This window comes from Acinonyx jubatus, chromosome C1 (genome assembly GCF_027475565.1).
Source record: "Acinonyx jubatus isolate Ajub_Pintada_27869175 chromosome C1, VMU_Ajub_asm_v1.0, whole genome shotgun sequence".
Lineage (NCBI taxonomy): Eukaryota > Metazoa > Chordata > Mammalia > Carnivora > Felidae > Acinonyx > Acinonyx jubatus.
Genome location: NC_069381.1, coordinates 76,161,492 through 76,181,685, shown reverse-complemented (window position 1 = coordinate 76,181,685; position 20,194 = coordinate 76,161,492). Strand labels below are relative to the sequence as shown.

At 35.9% G+C, this 20,194-nt stretch overlaps 1 protein-coding gene across 9 annotated transcripts in view; it reads left to right on the top strand.

Moving 5' to 3' along the window:
* HFM1 (helicase for meiosis 1) overlaps positions 1 to 20,194 on the top strand; it is a 96,245-nt gene that overhangs the window by 64,267 nt on the left and 11,784 nt on the right. For 8 of the 9 annotated variants that reach the window (XM_053214420.1, XM_053214417.1, XM_053214418.1 and 5 more), the window contains 6 exons: positions 6,058 to 6,138; positions 6,361 to 6,476; positions 8,614 to 8,693; positions 9,671 to 9,774; positions 15,975 to 16,220; positions 17,597 to 17,687. In XM_053214420.1, coding sequence (XP_053070395.1) covers positions 6,058 to 6,138; positions 6,361 to 6,476; positions 8,614 to 8,693; positions 9,671 to 9,774; positions 15,975 to 16,220; positions 17,597 to 17,687 — 718 coding nt within the window. Of the gene's footprint in view, positions 1 to 6,057; positions 6,139 to 6,360; positions 6,477 to 8,613; positions 8,694 to 9,670; positions 9,775 to 15,974; positions 16,221 to 17,596; positions 17,688 to 20,194 lie in introns of those variants that run through there. The other variant, XM_053214419.1, reaches the window with a different exon arrangement.

Here is a 20,194-nt window from a genome sequence, read left to right as displayed (position 1 = left end):
TTCTAAGTACCATTTCTAACAGAAATAAAGTTTTTCTCCCTTAGATAATTAACATCCATGTGCTAATATTCTATAAAGAAATTTGTATACAGTCCTTATTCCTGACAAGATTTGCCAACTCTGTCTTGAATTTTTTGGGATTCTCCAGAATCTCTAAAATTCAGCTCCCAAATGGTGGTTTTTAACCACTGGGAGTAAATATGTGTAGTCATTGTGCACCATCTTGTGGTGACATTTAGAAATACATCTATTAGGAGTCCTTGGATTAAGAGACGAAAGCAATTCCTTACCCCTTATTGCAAAACAACAAGCTATAAGGCACTTCCTCTTACTTTTCCCATCTCCAGCTCCTTCTATTCCTAAAAAAAATTTTTTTTAACATTTATTCATCTTTGAGAGAGAGAGACAGAAAGTGAGCAGGGGAGGGGCAGAGAGAGGGAGACACAATCAGAAGCAGGCTCCAGGCTCTGAGCTGTCAGCACAGAGCCCCAACGCAGGGCTGGAACTCATGAACTGTGAGATCATGACCTGAGCTGAAGTCGGACGCTCAACTGACTAAGCCACCCAGGTGCCCCTCCTTCTATTTCTTTACTAAATAAATTAAATGCATTATTTGGGGAAAAACTAAGGTAGCTAGTATAACTAGGGAGGCAGATTGGTTGAGAGATAAGGCTCTGGAATTAAACTACCTTAGTTAGAATCTCAGATTTGATATTTATTATCTGGATAGTCTTGAACATATTACTTAATCTATGTATGAACTACTTTTCTCATCTGTGAAATGGAGATATAATAGGACTGCCTTATAGGCAGATAACCAAAGATGAGACATTTGAGGAAAATCTGGAGTATATGAAAGAAAGCCCAAAATAAGTAAACTAAAAATGGATAAAAGGACAACAGGATAATTCAGGAATGTAATAAAACATCATATGAACAAATTAGTAACATCAGAGAAATTAAAGATTTAATTGCAAACATGATACAGAATAGGATGCCATGGGGAGGGAGGAAGAACAATTAGAAAACAACAGTGAACACAGGGAAGTAAAAACTATGGGAAAAAAAAAAGCTGGAGAACCAGAAGATAAAGTCAGTATGATATAAATGAAAGCAAAAAGATGAGACAGAAAGTGTAGGAGATAAAGGGAAATATAAGAGTCTGATAGCTGACTAATAACTGTTCCAGAAAGAACGAACAAATCAGAAATAATTTATGAAAATTTCCTACACTTGGAGATATAAATCTGCAGATCAAAAAGGCTTACTCAGTGCTAGTTAGGATAAATGAAAGAATATCTACGAAGGGGGAATAATTGCAACATTTTAGAACATCATGGATAAATCATAAATACTTCCAGGGAACAAAAATTGAAATTTTATTAATCTTTATCAGCAGTACTGAATGGTAGAAAATTTAATAGACTTAAAAATCCAGGGGGAAATGATTTTCAACCCTGTGTTCTATACCCAGCCAAACTAGTAAGTGTGAAAGTAATCTTAACACATTCAAGGATTTGGAATGTTTAACTCATAAACATCTTTTCCAAAGCAGTTGCTTGAGGATGAGCACAAGCAGTTAACCAAGCAGTTAACCAAGAAAGAAAAAGTCAAAGAGGGGTGCCTGGGTAGCTCAGTCAGTTAAGCGTCCAACTCTTGATCTCAGCTCAGGTCATGATCTCATGTCTTGTGGGCCCGAGCCCTGCATCGGGCTCTGCACTGATGGCGTGGACCTTGCTTGAGATTCTCTCTTTCCTTCTCTCTGCCCCTCACCTGCTTTTGTGCTCTCTCTCTCTCTCTCTCTCAAAATAAACTTAAAAAAAAGTCAAAGAATCCAAGAATATTGGATTCAGTCAAGAAGCTAAATGAAAGGAAGTTCCTGGATGACAACTATAGGGCAGGCCTAGATTGCATTAGGAGGAAGATATTAAGGCTCAAGGAAGGAGGTATCTATGAGGGGGAGAATAAATGGCTGGTGTTTCCATGTATTTGTCTTTGTCTTTAAAATATCAAATACACTTAAAAAAAAACACGTTAGCTATTGTTAGACTAAAAGAAAGGCAGTAAAACTTGAGAGAAAACAATGTGCTGCTCAAGAAAGAAAAGCACTTGGTTCTGTATTAAAAATATTTTTACTTTCTGTATAGCTCTTAAATCAGTCCATTCTCTGACTCTACTACTGCCACCACTCTAGACTGAGTTACCATCATTTTTTTTTTTTCTTTTTGCCTAGACTCCTATGGTAGCCTTTTTTCAAAATGCGGATTCAGTTATGTCCCTTCCTTGGTTGAAGCTTTGTAGTAACTCCCCATAGATCTTAGAATAAAAGATCCAAATCATTAACATCCCTACAAGGTTCCATACTGGGACGTGTTCGGTCAGTTCCTAAGCAGCAGTAGGGTGGCAGCCGCTAGGTAATCTCGCCCCACCTCCATAGAATTGCCCGGTAAGGACATAAGAAACCTAAATGGATCTAGGTAGTGTATTATTTACATAGACAGCAAAACAAGATCATAATGTTCTCAAGTGCTTACATTCCTAACCCCACAGGATAACACTGAACCGGAGGGACCAGATGATAGAAATGGTGGTTTGCTTTGTTTTTGAGACATTAACCATAGGCTGCACCTGTACCTTGCAAGACACAAAGTTGAAAGTCCAGTGCCTTAGTGGAACCAGAGGTGGATGGGAAACTGCTTCATGGCAGTCTCATGCAAGATATGGAGCCTCTTGCAAGCTAAGGAGACAGATGAGAAATGGTTTTTAACACCTCCTTACAAGACTGCCTATCTAGAAATATCCCAAAGAGGATCAGAAGGCATTCTGAAAATGATTGAGTCTTACCTATGTGGCCTATGTGGAGACCCGGAATTGCCAGGGTACCATGGTGGAACCATTCTCCTACAAATGTAGCCTGACCTTTCTCCACTAATCTCATTTTGTGTACTCTCTCTTAGATGCTAAGCATCAGCCACACTGACCTTTCAATTTCTATGATATGCCATGCTTTCCCTTGTCATAGGGCTTTTGCATATGCCATCCTCTCTGCCTGAAGTACTCTTTCTCCTACCTCTGCCTTCTTAACTCCCATTCTTTTTTTTAATCCTCAACTCAGTTGTTGCTTCTTAGGAAAGCCTTCTAAGACATCCCCTAACCAGAACAGTGCCTCCTGTCGTCATATAGCATTGTGTCCCTCTCCTTCATAGCACTCTGAACAATTTTAATTTTATAGTTACTTGTATAATCTTTAAGTAATGATAGTAAAGATAATACATACTCTAATATATTAGTTTATCACTTAATTTAAAAATGCTTTCAGAGGCGCCTGGGTGGTTCAGTCAGTTAAGTGGCTGACTTCAGCTCAGGTCATGATCTCATGGTTCATGAGTTCGAGCCCCACATTGGGCTCTATGCTGACAGCCCAGAGCTTGGAGCCTGCTTCTGATTGTGTTTGTCTCTTTCTGCTCCTTCCCAACTCGCACTTGCGCTCTCTCTCAAAAAAATGAATAAATGTTTAAGGGGCGCCTGGGTGGCTCAGTCGGTTGAGGGTCTGACTTTGGCTTGGGTCATGAACTCGCAGTTTTTGAGTTCGAGCCCTGCATTGGGCTCTGTGCTGACAGCTCAGAGCCTGGAGCCTGCTTCCTCTCTCTCTGCCCCTCCCCCACTCATGCTGTGTGTGTGTGTGTGTGTGTGTCTCTCTCTCTCTATCAAAAATAAACATTAAAAAAAAATTTTTTTAATGAATAAACGTTTAAAAACTTAAAATGCTTTCATATACTTAATTTCATTTTATCTTTTCATCTCTGAGATGAACAAAACAGGTATTTTTAATCTGTTTTTTACAGATAAGAGCCTATATTAATACTCATGTTTTCTATTTATTTATTTATTTGTATATTTATTTATTTAAAAGTAGGCCACACCCAACATGAGGCTTGAACTCATGACCCTGAGATTGTAAGTTACATGCTCTACTGACTGAACTTGCCACAACCCCCCCCAAACTCATGTTTTCTTACTTTAGGGTACCCTGTACTTCACCACTGTGTTTTTTGTGTAAATACATTTCATGTAAGGCAGCATGCTTTGAGCCAGAGGGACAAAGAAAATGCTGGAGGGGCTCAAAAGGAGGGAGAAATCACTTCAGATGGAGTGGTAAGGATAGATCATGATAAAAGTGCCATTTAAGTTGGCCTTGAAAGTTGATAGACCTCTGATGAATGAAGAAGTGAGGGGCTTCTAAGACGAGGTAATATCAAAGGTACAATCATAGAAAGTCTTGAGACTGTTTGAATAATGGCAAGCGAATGTGTTCTGATGAATTAGGGTTAATATGGGTGCCAGAAAGGGAGGCTAGAATTACATTGTGGAAGACTTTAAATATGGAATTAATTTTGTTGGCAGTAGGAAGTAACTAACATTTCTAAGTGGGCAAATGATCTGATCAGAGTTGAACTTTAGGAGGACTAATTAAACAACAGCGTGGAGAATAAATTGTAGCTTGGTAGGACTAGACAAGGAGACCAGGTGACTAAGAGATGAAATTATGAACGGGGGCAAAACTTCTAACCAGTAAGCCATGGCATATCTTGCAAAGTATAATATTGAAACCTTTCCGCCAAAGACCACTGGGAATACACATATATTTGAGGAAAGTTGATTAAGTATTTTTAAACTTGCTATAGCAAAAGAGCACAGCTGTGGCAGAGCTGTGGGTTATCTCAGGGAGTTGAGAGGAGCTTATTTATAGGATTTCAGCTTGTGCTGGTGATTCTTGGGAGAGTTTAGGGAGAGCAGAGGTCAATTGTACATTGGATATTTTCAAAAAGTGGAGTTGGATATTTTGGTATCTTATCTTAGAGATGGGAGGATTAAGGAAATAGTAGTCATTTGTGTTAGCCAGAAGAGGGGGATGTTTAGTTATTTTTGTGGTTCGTGAGTGTCCTTGCCTCTAGTTTCAGAAATAATTACACAGTAGTTTTTATCTCTGTCTTTACCACAGTCACAGAATGGTCTTATCTGAGTATTGTTTATATTCTGCCAAAGTTGATTGTATTCAGTTGGGAGCACTATGGTCCAGCTGTCAGCTTGCAGTTTCATTACTTTATCACTACCCAATACATTGATCTGCTGGCCCTTAAGGCATCTAACCAGTTCCCTCTTGTGGTGAGTAGACTTATCCATGTAGTCCAGGATGCTATACAGATGTTATCGTTGTCCAGATATGTCATGTCTGAAAATGAGCAACAGCGTTGAAAATTAAGAGTAAAGGACCAAAAAATGATTGTAAAGGTTTTCAAAATTCTTCACTATCTTCAACATTTCTAGTTAAAATCTGTGCTCGAGCAAAAATAAACTTATTTCTATTTCTACAGTATGTGGTTTGCCCTCTTTGGGTATTATGCCCTCTATGTGAACATGTTCCCCTGGTCCCCTTCTCATGTCCAGATCTTATGTATCAATTCAGATGTCTGTCCCTTCCCCCATGTTACTAAGATCAAGAAAAAAACCTACTTAAAATATTATGAAGAATAAATTATGTATTTGGATATACTAGCTCAGTGGGTCAAGCAGGCAGCAATCTCTTTTCTTTATGAATTCATATAGCAAATCTCTTATACCCCTAAAACACTTATTTCAGTGTTTATTAAATACGTATGGTGTCCTCCCTACTAGAAACTATCACTGATGCCATTAAAATGACATGACGTTTGCTTCTTTCCAGGTTCTTCTTAAGTGTAAGTATAAAGCAGCAGAGAAGTTTAAAAACTCCACCCTCATTCTTACCTCATTCAAGATACGAGTTACTGATATTCTGTGGTATTTGGCTCTATTTATGTCAGGGAGGTTAAGAGAAGTTTATAGGTGGGTCGATGCTCCTTGCAAAAAGCTGGGATTGGGCAAATAGCCCAACAGGGACTAGCTGTTATCAGAAATACCATTTTAAAATATTAAACGGGTTAACACTTGAGGAAGTGTAAAATCATAATCTTTTTGTACTGGCTGAAAGGAAATAAATGCTAGTAAAAAACAGGTTTTTTTCTTACATTAATTTAGGAATGACTGCTTGCAAAAAACCTGGGAACCGAGAATGTAATCATCACTGTAAAAATAAACATACATGTGGACATGACTGCTGTGAGTTCCATAAAAGATATTTATTTCAGGTTTTAAAAATTGAAAGGTCTTTGAATAGTAATAACAGCCTAATTATCTATGTATGATATTTATATTATGCAGTTTATAATTCAAATGATTTTCTTTCATGAAAAAAATTAGATTAGACATTATAAAGAAATTTGGCTTTACATGAACACTACCTAAAGTTTAACCTAAAGGATCTAGAATTTCTTCTCATAGGTAAAACTGGAGTTGCACAAAAGTCAGTAATGAAAGAGTCAACAATCTCTTCATATTTATCTGATTTAAGAAACAGGAATGCTGTTTCATCACTTCCTCCAGTTAAACGTCTCAAGGTTAGTTTTAATAACATTTATCCCTTGCTCTGTAATTTAATATATATGAATACTCCTTTATATTCTTTCTGTATATCAATTAGGTATCTGCAGTGTACTTTAGTTACTTCAGGGCTGTATTTTCAAAATACTTCTTCTGAAGGAAAATATACTTCTTAATAATGAATCTGTAAATCTACTTTTGGGACACAGTTCTACATAGTCCCTTATTAGTCTTTTTGTTGTTGTTAACCAGCAATTGAAACTAGAGACACTTACCCTTTCCTGTGTTCTGTTTGTGTTGAAACTGGTGTGGAAAGTCTGAAGTTGATTTTGATTCATGTACTTGGATGAGTACTGAGCAAGAGCCTGCTTTCCAAGTCATGAAAGAATGGTAGCTTATACAATTGATAGGCTAGTCAGTAGCAGACTTATTCTGAGCCTGCATCATCATATCCAGGGCAAAATAATTGATCAGGCCACAGAAGAGAGGCAAGAAAATAGCAGAATGTCTGTTTCTTCTGTTTCTCTTCTCTTCTTTAACAAGAATGAAGATTTTAAGTCATGAGGCTTAAACAAGGGGAATATTGGGAAACAGGGAGTGACATGCATTTTGAAACAGCTACCACCTTCTCTGAGATAATTTTTTAGTAGCCCAAGCTTTTCCTCCCTCCCTTTCTCCCTCCCTTTCTTCCATCTTTCCTTCTCCATCCCATATTATTCCTTCTTTCTTTTCCATATTCATTTTTTTAAGTTGATTTATTGTTTTTAGTAATATGTACATCTAGCATGGGGCTCAAACCCACAACCCTGAGATCAAGGGTCTCACACTCTTCCAACTAAGCCAGCCAAGTGCCCCCCTTCCGTATTCATTGAGCACCAAGAATATGCCAAGGACTGTTATAGATGCTAAGATACTGCTGTGAAAAAGACAGCTTTAGTCCCAATCCTCATAGAGCTTATAGCTGAGTAAAGGATATAGATAGCTAAATAGGCTTTTTCAATGTAGTGTGATGGATGATTCTATGACAGAAATTTAAGATAACTTGAATTTGGATAGAAAGTGTACTCATTCCACATTTGATAGGCCAGGAAGGGATTCCGAACAAACATGACTGAGACTTGAAGCCAAGTATGGAGAGGGAGGCACCATAGTGGTGGTGGAGAGGGATAAAAAAGTATTCCAGACAGAAAATGTGCAGTGGTCCAGAGCTAATAAAGAGCCAGAGGAGATCTTTTAAAACACTGAAGTTATACAGTACGTCTGGAGTTCAGTTACATGTTGGGGAGTGGAGAGATGAGGGTGAAAAGGCTGTAGAGGTAAGTAAGAGCTGGATAATGAAGGCCTTTTTGCTATCTTAAGGATTTGGACTTTATCCTGAAAGTATTGGGAAACCACTAAAGGGCTTAAAGCAGTGACATTACCAGAATTGCATTTTATAAATTCACTCCGGATGCAATGTAGAGAATGGATTAGAGGATGATAGAAAAGGAACATAAAGACTCATTAGATAGGTTTTGCAGTAATCTAGGCAAGATTGGCCTACTCTAATGTAATGGCAGTAGCAGTGGAGAGTAGTGGCTAGGTTTAAAATATTTCTCAGAGATAGAATCAACTACCCTGGTACTTAATTGCTTGTGAGTGGTGACGTAGAAGGATCAAGATGATGACCAGCTTTCTGGGTTGAGCAGCTAGGAACAAAGTGAGGCTTCACTAGGGTAGGAATTCCAAAGGAAAAACAAGTTTAGAGAAGTAGATATACATTAATTTCAATCTGGTAAATACTGAATTTAGAAACCTGCAAGATGTCTAGGTAAAGATGTTCCACAGACAGTTGAATATAACAGAAAACCAGGGGAAGGAGTGGAGTAGAAATACATATTTGAAAGTCATTCACATGTAGATGATAATTGAAGCCAGGGAAGTAAGTGAGGTGTTTGAAAATGTGTAGAGGGAGAAGAGAAGGCCTAGTAAAGAACCATGAAGAAATGCCTACGTTTAAGAAATGCCTGAGAAGGAGATTTGATTTGAAAACTAGCCTGAATTTCTCATAATTCATTGATTTTGGGACTTTATGTACTGGCAGGAATTTTGCTGTTTGGCTTGTTAAAAAGTGTTGCTATGAAATTGATAATTGAATTTTTTTTTCATTAATAGTTGCAAATGAATAAATCTCAAAGTGTGGATCTTAAAGAATTTGGTTTTACTCCAAAACCTTCTCTTTCCAGCATATCAAGGTATAAATATAATGTTAATATCCAAGGTAGAATAGTCCTCATAAATTCTTTGCTTCTCCAAATAATCATATGTTCAGAGAAAGGTGAACACTGGCTACATTCAAATCACAGTAATCATGTAGTTCCGTAATGAAGTAATGGCATCATAAGAGTTTGGTTATCTAAATTTATTTAGAACTCTGTAGTTACAGAATATTTTAACATTCATTGAATCATCTCTTTCGTGGGAAACTACCCATCCTATATGTCATGACCTCAGGCTTTTTCTGCCTTCCAAACTTAACAGGAGACAAAAGTATATTTTAGAAAGAGAAATCATGTTGCTGTACAAAGTCTAATCTTTTCCATTTAGGGGCCCACTCTATATTAATAACACTTCAGATTTATAAAATAATTTACAATTTAAAAATTGCACGTTGTGCATTATCTCTTTTGACCTTAACAACAACCTAGCTCATAAAATGAGGTATTTCTATCCCATCTTATAGATAAAATAACCGAAACTCATATTCCTGGTTTTAAGGAGAAGACCCTAGATGATAACTCAGCATTCTTTTCCTATATCATGATGCCTGGAAGGAATCGTATATGTCATTTCCCTTCCAGATAAGGGTATTATATATTCAGGGATGACATTTAATATACTTAACAAACAGTACAGAACAGCCACTGACCAATCAGAACAGATGCCAACACTACTTCAAGATATCCTAGCTTTTGTTATCTAATTGAAAGTAGCATTAGCAATAGATTTTTAAGGCTATACACAGATAGCAGATATCTACATATTTGGGACATGTAAAGATGACTAAGTATCTTGCTTCCATTAAACACCTATTTTTTTTACCCTTTACTACCCAGGCTAATGCAGTCTATCATAAAAGTGTTGATTTTAATTTTAATTGTTAATCTAATTTTGATTTAAGTGTTGATTTAATTTTAATATTTAATATTTTTATGGCTTTATCTTTATAAAGGTCAGAGTGTTTAAATATACCTGAATTGTCTATAATGGAACAGAGGGATCAGCATGAAATCTGTGCAAAAGTTCAACAAGAACCATCTGAATATCAAGACAAAGGTAAATTACCATTGATACTGCCTTGAAAGAGAAAATTATTTATTATTACTTCAGAATGACAATGTTATTGAAAAACCAGCATCTGAAATTACTATGATTAACTTGGCAACATTTTTCTCTTGGGTTATTGGACCAGTTTCAAATTCTTAGGTCTGTTATTTCAGATGGTCTTGCTATATTTGTCACAGATTTTTAAAAAATCTCTGCCCTACATAGCATTGACTATTTTTATTTAAAGATAATATGAGGAAAAGCAGAGAAAATAAGGGATCTCAAGATACACAAAGTGTTAAAATGCTGAACTATTACTTTTATATGTCTTTAGAATTACTTAAAATAATTTTATGTTTATAAAATTAGTCCAGTTTTACAAAATATCTGTGTGACCTTGGGAAAATTATTTAACCCCTTTAGGTCTTAGTCTTATCTTTTAAATTAGGGGATTAAATTAGGTGTCCTTTAATATCTCTCCAGTTTCTAAACCTATGATTCTTACAACTTCCATGATAATAAGAGAATATAACCTAGTTTGTGGAATATAGCTTGTATGTAGTCTAGATTTGCTTTTCATCTGTGTCAGTCATTAAATTCTTTTTCAACATTGGGATTGGTTTATCAATACTCTGGATCCTGATATTAATAGCATCCTTTGTCTGGGTCATGCCATTAATAGCTAGTCTGTTAAAATGTGTGAGAAATAATCCTGGCTATAGAGTTGTTTGTTTGAGTTGCTGTATATAGAAATGGTGAACTTGGGGTTTCCCACAAATAATTTCATGTGTGTGACCTTAGCATCTGTTGGCACTCTTTCTTTCATGCTGTCACTTAATGCTTCCTCTGGCCATAATTTAAGATCTTAAGTAGGCAAGGGCTGGCGTACCAATCACCTCTTATGACATGGCAGTCATTAGGCCCAAATAAGCACAAGAAAAGTCCCCTAATCTCACTTAGAGTATCAGAGCATTTATCCAACTTCCTCAAAGCCTGAATATCATTACAACAGGGAGAGAAGGTATGAGATTGTCAACTCTTATTTTTATATCCCTTCAACCTATAGCCCTCTAACTTATTCCTTGTTCTGCTGCTCTGTTCCCTGCACTTCTGCTTACTTTAATTATCCCTCTTTACTTACGTATCCCTCTGTTTACTTTCATGCTGTCTTTACATAGTTTCCCTACTTTGATTTCTTTCCCACCCCCATTCCAAATCCAGTTTATATTATGATATTAAAGTCTCATTAGACATCATTGATAATTGTATCCCTGTTTTACTGAATGGGCCACTTTTTTTTTTTTTTTTAATAGAAGAAGCTGTGTAGTATAGTACTTAAATTCACAGGATCTATAATAATCTGTCTAGTGGTGCCTAACTGAATCAGTTGGTAGAGTATGCGAGTCTTGATCTCAGGGTTTTGAGTTCGAGACCCACATTGGGCTTAGAAATTACTAAAAAATAAATGCTTAGAATAATCTGTCTAGGTTCAAATTCTAGGTCTGCCATTTATTAGTTGTGTCACATTTCATAATATATCTAACCACTTTATCTCAATTCCCTCATCTGCTTATGTTTTAGGGATTTTACAATTAAATGAGATAATGTACAGAAAGCTCTTAGCATAGTATCTGGTACTGTTATTAATAGTAATTGAGTATATTCATTATTCCTTTCACATATTAGTTGTGCATGGCAAAACATACTTTATATGTATTCAAATATTGCTCTTGAGAATGTTTTAAGAAAAACATGCCAATTTTTGTCATCCTAATTCCAATTTCAAGAAAGGAAAAAGAAAAATGTCAGAAACTATATGAGAAAGCATGTTGAATCATAAAATTTAAATTGTAAGGGACCTTTGTGTAATTTTTCATTTTATAGTGAAAGAAACCAAGACTCTGAGAGATTAAATTACTTGCCTAAAATCACATATCTAATTAATGGCAGGACCAGAAATAGATTCTATATCTCTTGATTCCCAGTCCAATGCCATTTCTATAAAATGAAATTGACTTTTAGTTGTCAGTGGAGAATTGAAAATTGAATCTATATGAACTCTTTCAACTTTCCACTGTACAACTATATATTTCTCTATTTCTGCATCCATCCTTAACTCTGTCTTAAAAGAAGAATTATCTTTTATTCTATTCAAGGCTTATCTCTCTAGCTGTAGTTTTAATCTTTCCAATCCTGCCTCCCCTTAGGGAGGGCCTTAGGAGACCAGTATCCATTTCCTCTTTCCCATATTGTCCATCTCTCTTCCTTATTTCTTTCTCTTCAACATATAAATATGCTCATATCTCTTCCTTCTTCAGCTCCCTGTTCTCATCTAGCTACTCCTGACCGTTTTGGTGGTAAGTGGCAGAAATGCTACTCAAAGTGACTTAATCACAAAAAAAGAAGACCACTCATGTAAACTTGTAAATCCAGACATGCATCTGGCTTTAATCTTGCTAGATCCAGGCACTATGATTTTAGTCATGCTTCTAGTTTTCTCTCAATCTTTTAGATATGCCTGTTACTACTTGGCTTTATTTTTTTCAATAGTCTTTCTCACATGACAGGTCACCCCTAACTCACATCTTCCCAGTTTAACAGACTTGGTAGAAAAACAGCCTTCCCCTTTTACCTTTGGTAAACCAGAGTTCATTCTAACTGGCCTCAGCTGAGTCTTGTATTTCTCTCTTGATCAATTCCTACAGCCTGGGGATTGGGTCATATGTTCCCCTGCTGTAGCCCTAGGGACCAGGGTACCATGAAAGACATCCTCACCAGGATCACATGGAATGGGTGGAGGCAGTTTCCCCAAAGGATGAAAAAGATACTCCTATTAAAAGAAGTGAAAAGGGGCACGTGGATGGCTCAGTTGGTTAAGCATCCAACTCTTGATTTTGGCTCAGGTTATGATCTCACAGCTTGTGAGTTTGAGTCCCACGTCAGGCTCTATGCTTACAGCCTGCACGGAGCCTGCTTGGGATTCTCTCTTACCCTCTCTCTCTCTGCCCCTTCTTGCATCTCTCTCAAAATAAATAAACTTAAAAAAAATTTTTTTTTAAGGGAAAGCATGTCAGGCAGACAAAAAAACAGAATCACCAGTCTTTATATACTTTAATGTCTTGCTTTCCACATCAAAACAAAAATTCTTCAAAAGGCAATTTATACTCACTGTGCTCATTTCCTTACCTCCTAGTCACTTTTCATTCACTAAAATTTGGATTCTCCATCACTCCTTTGAAACTGGTTTCATTTAGACTATTTAGTGATCTTCTAAGTTCTGAATTCAGTGAACTCTTTTCAATTTTTATTTTCTTTGACCTTTGTATTTGACACATTTGGTCTTTCCTTCCTTTTGGAAATCTCTCCTTTGGTTTTAATTAAGCCATTCTGCTTCTCCTACTACTTCTTGAATTGCTTGGGCTTTTCTTCCTTTTGATATTAGAAAAGTTTCTTTCTTGCTTCTTTATTCTTCTTGCTTTGTAAACTTTTCTTATTCACTGCCACTCAAGTCCATGTCTACAATTACTAACTATATTTAGATGATTTCTACATCTGCATCTGTATCTTTCTGTCTAGCCCCTGACCCATCTATACAATCACCTTCCTGGACATATCCACCTAAAAGTTAACATATCAGCCTCTGAACTCTTTCTGTCTTCTCTGTATCTCACACTGCTCCTTTTCTTTTCTCCTTAGGTTGGTGAATGAATTCTCTTCTTTCCTAAGCTGCTAAAGGCAGAAAAAGAGTCATCCTAAGTATCTTACCTTACATGCAAGTAATCGCCATGTCCTATCTATTTTGTCTCCTAAACATCTCTCATAACTGTTCTTCTTCTCTCTCCCTTCTGCTGATACTCTAGCTTAGACATTCAATGTCTTTCCCATTGTAATATGTCTTACTTTTCTCTTTGCTTTCAGTCTCATTATCATTCCATCTGTAACTATTCTGAATGATCTAACAGGCATCTCCCATCACGTAAACCTCTTGCTAATATATCTTCAGTAGTTATCCATTGCCTATATGGAAAAAAAAAATGAATTCCTTAACATTGAAGTTAAGCATCAACATAATTTGGCACTTAAATGCTTGTGCGGTCTCAATGAGCCCTTTTCTTCTACTTTGTGCTCTAGAAATCCTGAAAACATAGTTTACCAAACATTCTTTGGTCTCCCATACTGCTGTGTCTTTCACATGTTGCTCTCCCCTCACAGAGTATCTTGCCTTCCCCTCTTGCCCATTTCTGCAGGCACCACTCTATCAAGCTCAAATTCCAACATTAACTTCTAAGCATTTTACCCTCTTAGAGGTGTCCCCTCTGACTTCGTTATAGGTTTAAGTCCTGTTTCCTTTGCATTCTCATTGCACTTTGTGCCTACTTCTATTTTTAGTATGTATTATATTGTGTATGTATATCAATGAATAGAAGTAGAAAAATGTGAACTGGAGTTATAGAACAGTTGAGAGATAATATAAGATTTGGCTAGGTGAAGAAAAGTGTAGAGGATATTTAAAAGTGAAGGAAACTCAGTGCACTGGAGCAAACTTGTGCTGGCTTGTGAGAGATGATTATTCTTGGGAATCGTTTAGCCATTATTAAAAGTTTAATTATATAAAATTTCAATTAAATAAGTTATACTAAAAACAAAGACTGTATTCAGAACTAATAGTCTACCATATATTACTGTTTTCTGTGTTCTTGAGATTATTTACCTCTATATTTGTATCTGTATGGTGGAAATACTATATTATGGGGTGCTACTATGCATTTCTTCTCAACTTTACTTTTAGAGATATTACATTGGAAGCTTGAAATTAATCATAATGGGAGTATTTATACCATAGAAATCAGCAAACACTACAAATTAGGACTTGATTTATTGTTTTGTTTAGATTTATGAAAGTGATGGATAAAATGTTAATAGCGCAGATTAGAGGCACCTAGGTGGCTCAGTTGGTTGAGTGTCTACCTTTGGCTCAGCTCCTGATCTCATGGTACGTGAGTGTGAGCTCCACATTGGGCTCATTGCTGTCAGCGCAGAGCCCGCTTTGGATCCTCTGTCCCCCGCCCCCCCCCACCCCTTTTCCACTCATGCTCTCTCAAAAATAAATAAACATTAAAAAAAATCATGCAGATTAAATTTAATAGTATGTTGTGTACATAGCTATTACATTGAGAATACCATGAAAAATTGAAGGAATATTGTAGTATTTGAAAACCATTGTCTAATTTAGCGAAGAAGTTGCCTAAGTCAGTGAATGAATGAGTAAAGTCCCAACCTCTGTCTTTGTTATTTTACTTTCATCTTAGTTACTAAAGTCAACAAGAATGTTAAATAGCATTTATGTGAGAACTGTATTCATTTGTTAATTGTAATGATAGGTTGGCTATAGATGTAAGAGTTTGGCAAAACTCAATGAAAACATTCAGTGAAAATCAGATATATGGAATTTATAATTATGCATGTTATATATTTTATTATTATTTGTAAATCATGTGCTACATATCTTTTACCTATAATAAATACATATAATAAACACATGTGTGTATATAAATGCATACATGTTTTGAGAAGCAATTTATTAAACATTTATTAGCACAATTACTTTGGAAAACTGCAAGAGTAAAGGCATTTATTCCCTACAACAATCTTATGAAAAAGGTACTTTTATAATTCCCATTTTGCAGAGGAGAAATTAGGCTCAGAGACTTTAAATTACTTGTCTAAGATTATACAATGAGAGAAGTGGAATTTTTCACCCAGGTAGTCTGGTTCTAAGCCCAGGCTATAAATAATAGATAACACTGAGGACTTTTTAGCAGGAGAAAATTAAGATCTATTTTGGATAAATATATTTCATAACAATATTCAAAATTCACCTGTAGGGAAAAGAGCTGGGGGGAGGAATACCATTTTAGAAATTATTCATTTTTAGAGTATGGCTATTCTCATCTAGAAATTAATAGGGAAAATTAATTCTGTCTGAAAGAATCTATTGAAAATTCAATTTAGTGCAACTATCAATATATGTACTACAGTAAATAGAAATGGTTGAAAACAATATTCAACAATATTGCTTGACCCAATACTTTTGAAAACTACTGTTCAAACCTCAGTTTAGTAGTTGAAAGATGTGTTTGATATATCAATAGAAACTGATGTTAATGGTTTAAAAAGTACCTATACTCTTTTATACATGCACATGACAGATTTTTCTAGATGGAACTCTTCTACAACTTCAAATGAGAAAGCCCCTCAAACAGTACTGTTCAACAGACATCTTAATGCATCTGGAAACCAGAATTTGACAGATGCGGATAAAAGTAATTCTCCATTCTCAGAAGTTCCGAATGTGAACTTTGAATTGGGAGATGAAGTTTGGGATGATTTTGATGATGAGAACTTAATAGAAGTTACTGATTTTTCAGCCGGTACTGAGAAGACAAATACATCAGGTAAAATTGTATCTTAGCATGAAATAATTTCGTGAGAAATTCTTTGAATATTTTTCAGTTCAGTTTCTGGGACTCATTTTCTTTGTCTTTTTTATGTGCTTGCTTAACTAGCTTTGGTTTGTTAAGATTATGATATTTAGCGAAACTGAAAAAGTAACCCTTCCATAAATTGCATTTCCTCCTCTAAGGACAGAGGTCAAGGTTATTCCATGATAATGATGCAGCACATGAGCTTTTTCTGTTCTATTGCTCCCCTATATTGTTAAAAACGCTATTCAAATTCAGATTATTTATTGAATTTTCCCTTATAAAACACACTATCCAGCTCTCAATTCTGTGATCACACATAATCTGCTAATGTTTGTGAAGGACAAAAAATACTCCATTTTTAAAAGTATTCATCTGTTAGCCAGGAAAATGAAAGACACCTTTTATTTTTAGCAGACATAACTGATTTTTTTTCAGGTATAAGTAAACAAAATTAGGAAAAAATTAATTTCTTCTGTATTGGATATTGTATTTAAATCGTTTACAACCCCAAAATAATGGGACTGAATTTTCTGAATTACTGGCAGTTTCACTCTATCTCACTAAAACAGAAAATGAAAATCTTGGTAAGTATATGAGAAGACAGCAAAATGGAGATACTGATGGCTGACAGAAGGAAATCAGTCCTTCAGAACTATAGTTGCCTCTTAATGTATCCCACCCCAGTGCTCTTTAAAAAAAAAATCTTCTTAAGGGAAGCAATTAGAAGTCAAAATATTATTGTTTTAGGGCTCTAAGAATTGCCTAAAGAGCTGTTATTCCTTCCAGAAGGAATAGGATTTGACCACGTTCACAAAATAGGCCAGGAGAATATATGATGTGGAGTTAGTAGGCACAATTTCCTGTATCGCTGTACAACTACTAGTCCCTACCTCAAAATTAATAGTCATGTGTATTGCAATTTAAGAGGCAATTTGTACTGATTCTTTGAGGTAGCTTAATCCTGTGAGGGCATAGCTTTGACACTGGAAAAATCAGTCTCAATAAATGTCATGTATATAGCACTTTAAATGAACTTAGCTACATGCAGACCATTGAAAATATTGAATGAAATTCAAACTGATCATTTACATGAGTTAAGTAAGTAAGTAAAAGTGGTTTGGGACCTTTTAGTATAGTGACTAATAAGCTAACCCGTGTGTTTATAGTTTTACTCCCTTAGCTTTGCTCCCTTATTTCTCTATGCAAATTAAATGTGATTAGTGAGAAGTATTCATTCCTTCTTTAATCAGATCATATCTGTTGGAGACAGCCCTTGTAGAACTTCTGAAAAGATCCATTCTTCTGTTTCCTGACATTTTACTTCAAAATGTTATCTCTTTACATAGGATTTAGAAACACTTTGAGTTCAAGTATCCAGGGAAGTAAGCTATCCCTTCAAGAGTCAAAGAGCAAATTCCAAGGAGAAATGTCAAAAAGGCAAGTTTTGGAATTTTGGTTTGAAATACTTTACAAGTGTATATCCTCCTGACATATAATTGGAGAATGGGGATCAAATCATTAGATGTCAGAGAAGCTATAAGGTATTAGCTAACCTGAACCTTCTTACTCTTAGAGCTGTGTTTCTCAAAGATCTATTGACAGACCAACTATTTCAAAAGTATTGAAATATATTAAAAGTGCACATTCCTAAAAAAAAAAAAACAAAAAATAAAACAAAACACATTCCTGGGCCCCACACTAGACTTACTATATCATGATCTCTAGAGCTGGTGCACAGGAATTTTCACTTCTCAAAAGACTTGAAAACTAAATAGTAGGAATTTGACAGGTAGAAAAGAGGAAGATAAGGCATTCCAGATAGAAGAAGCATGTGTGAAGGGATACGGCTTGAAAAAGCATCTCATGCTCAAGGGTCAATAAAGTGTTGTCTGTATGGTCACAGCATTGAGGCTGAGAGTGCTGAGGTCTGATTGTAAAGAGCCTCAAATGCCATAGTTAGATAACTTTACCATATCCAGTAGGTCAGGGCTCACAAACTGAAACCACCTTCAAGATGTAGTGGGCCAAGGCCAACCACAGAGTGTCCCATCTAAAAGGCACAGCTGTAGAGATATCACAATTACAGATTTCAAGGTATACTACAAAGCTGGGGCACCTGGCTGGCTCAGTCTGTAGAGCATACAACTCTTGATCTTGGGTTTGTAAGTTTGAGCCCCACATTGGGTGTAGAGATTACTTAAAACTAAAATCTTAAATGGGGCACCTGGGTGGCTCAGTTGGTTAAGCGTCCGACTTTGGCCTGGGTCATGATCTCACACTCTGTGAGTTCAAGCCCCGCGTCGGGCTCTGTGCTGACAGCTCAGAGCCTGGAGCCTGCTTCATGTTCTGTGTTTCTCTCTCTCTCTGCCCCTCCCCCACTCATGCTCGCTCTCTCTCTCTCTCTCTCTCTCTGTCTCTCAAAAATAAATACACATTAAAAAATTTTTTTAAATAATAAAATCTTAAAAAAAGATACACTACAAAAAATATTAATCAAAATGGTATGGTACTGGCAAAAAAATAGACACAACCACTTTTTTATACCATATACAAAATAAACTCAAAATGGATTAAAGCCCTAAGTATAAGACTTGAAACCATAAAACTCCTAAAAAAAATACACAGGCGATAATCTCTTTGACATCAATTTTAGCAATATATTTATGGATATATTTCCTCAGGCAAGGGAAACAAAAACAAAAATAAACTATTGGGACTAGGCCAAAATAAAAAGCTTTTGCACAGCAAAGGAAACCATGAGCAAAACAAAAAGGCAACCTACTAAATGGGAGAAGTTATTTGCAAATAATATATCCAATAAGGGGCTAATATCCAAAATATATAAACACTTTTACAACTCACACCAAAAAACCAATTTGATTTAAAAAATGGGCAGAGGGCCTGAATAGACATTTTTCCAAAGAAGACATACAGATGGCTGACAGACGCATGGAAAGATGCTCAACATCACTAATTATCAGGAAAATGCAAATCAAAACCATGCGATATTACTTCACACCAGTTAGAATGGGTGATATCAAAAAGACAAGAAATAGTAAGTGAGGAGGTAGAGAAAAGGGAACACTTGTGCGCTGTTGTGGGAATATAAATTGGTGCAACTTCTGTGGAAAACAGTATGGAGGTTCCTCAAAAATTAGAAATACAACTATAGTAATACGACTGCTGGGTATTTACCCAGAGAAAAAAACACTAATTCAAAAAGAAAATGCACCCCTGTGTTTTTGCAGCAGCATTTACAATAGCCAACATATGGAAGCAGCCCAAGTTGTGGGTATCGATGAATGGCTAAAGAAGATAGGAGATATTTATATATTTGTATTTATAATATTACTCGTCCATAAAGAAGAATGAGATCTTTCCATTTCCAACAACATAGATGGACCAAGAGGGTGTTATGCTAAATGAAATAAGTCAGATCATGTGATTTCACTTAGATGTGAAATCTACAAAAACAAAGCAAATGAACAAACAAACACAAAAACAAGACTCTTAAATACAGAGAACAAACTGATGGTTGTGTGGTGGTGGATGACAAAACAGATAAAGGGGATTAAGATGTACAAGATTTCCACTGGTAAAATAAAGAAGTCACAGAGATGAAAAGTACAGCACAGGGAATATAGTCAATAATATTCTAATGACATTGTATGGTGACAGATGGTAATACACTTACTGTGGCGAGCACTGAGTAATGTATAAAATTGATGAATCAGTAAGTTATATGCCTGAATTTAATATAACATTGTATGTCAATTATATTTCAATAATAAAAAGTAAGATAAATAAATAAATAAAAGGAGCAACCACTACTCAGGTCCAGCCAGTTGTTGCTGTGCAAGAAGTAAGTATCTAGTGTTGTCAAATATTCTGATTTTCAAAAAAAGCTAGGTATCTAAAATTCGGTGTGACATCTCCTGACTTAA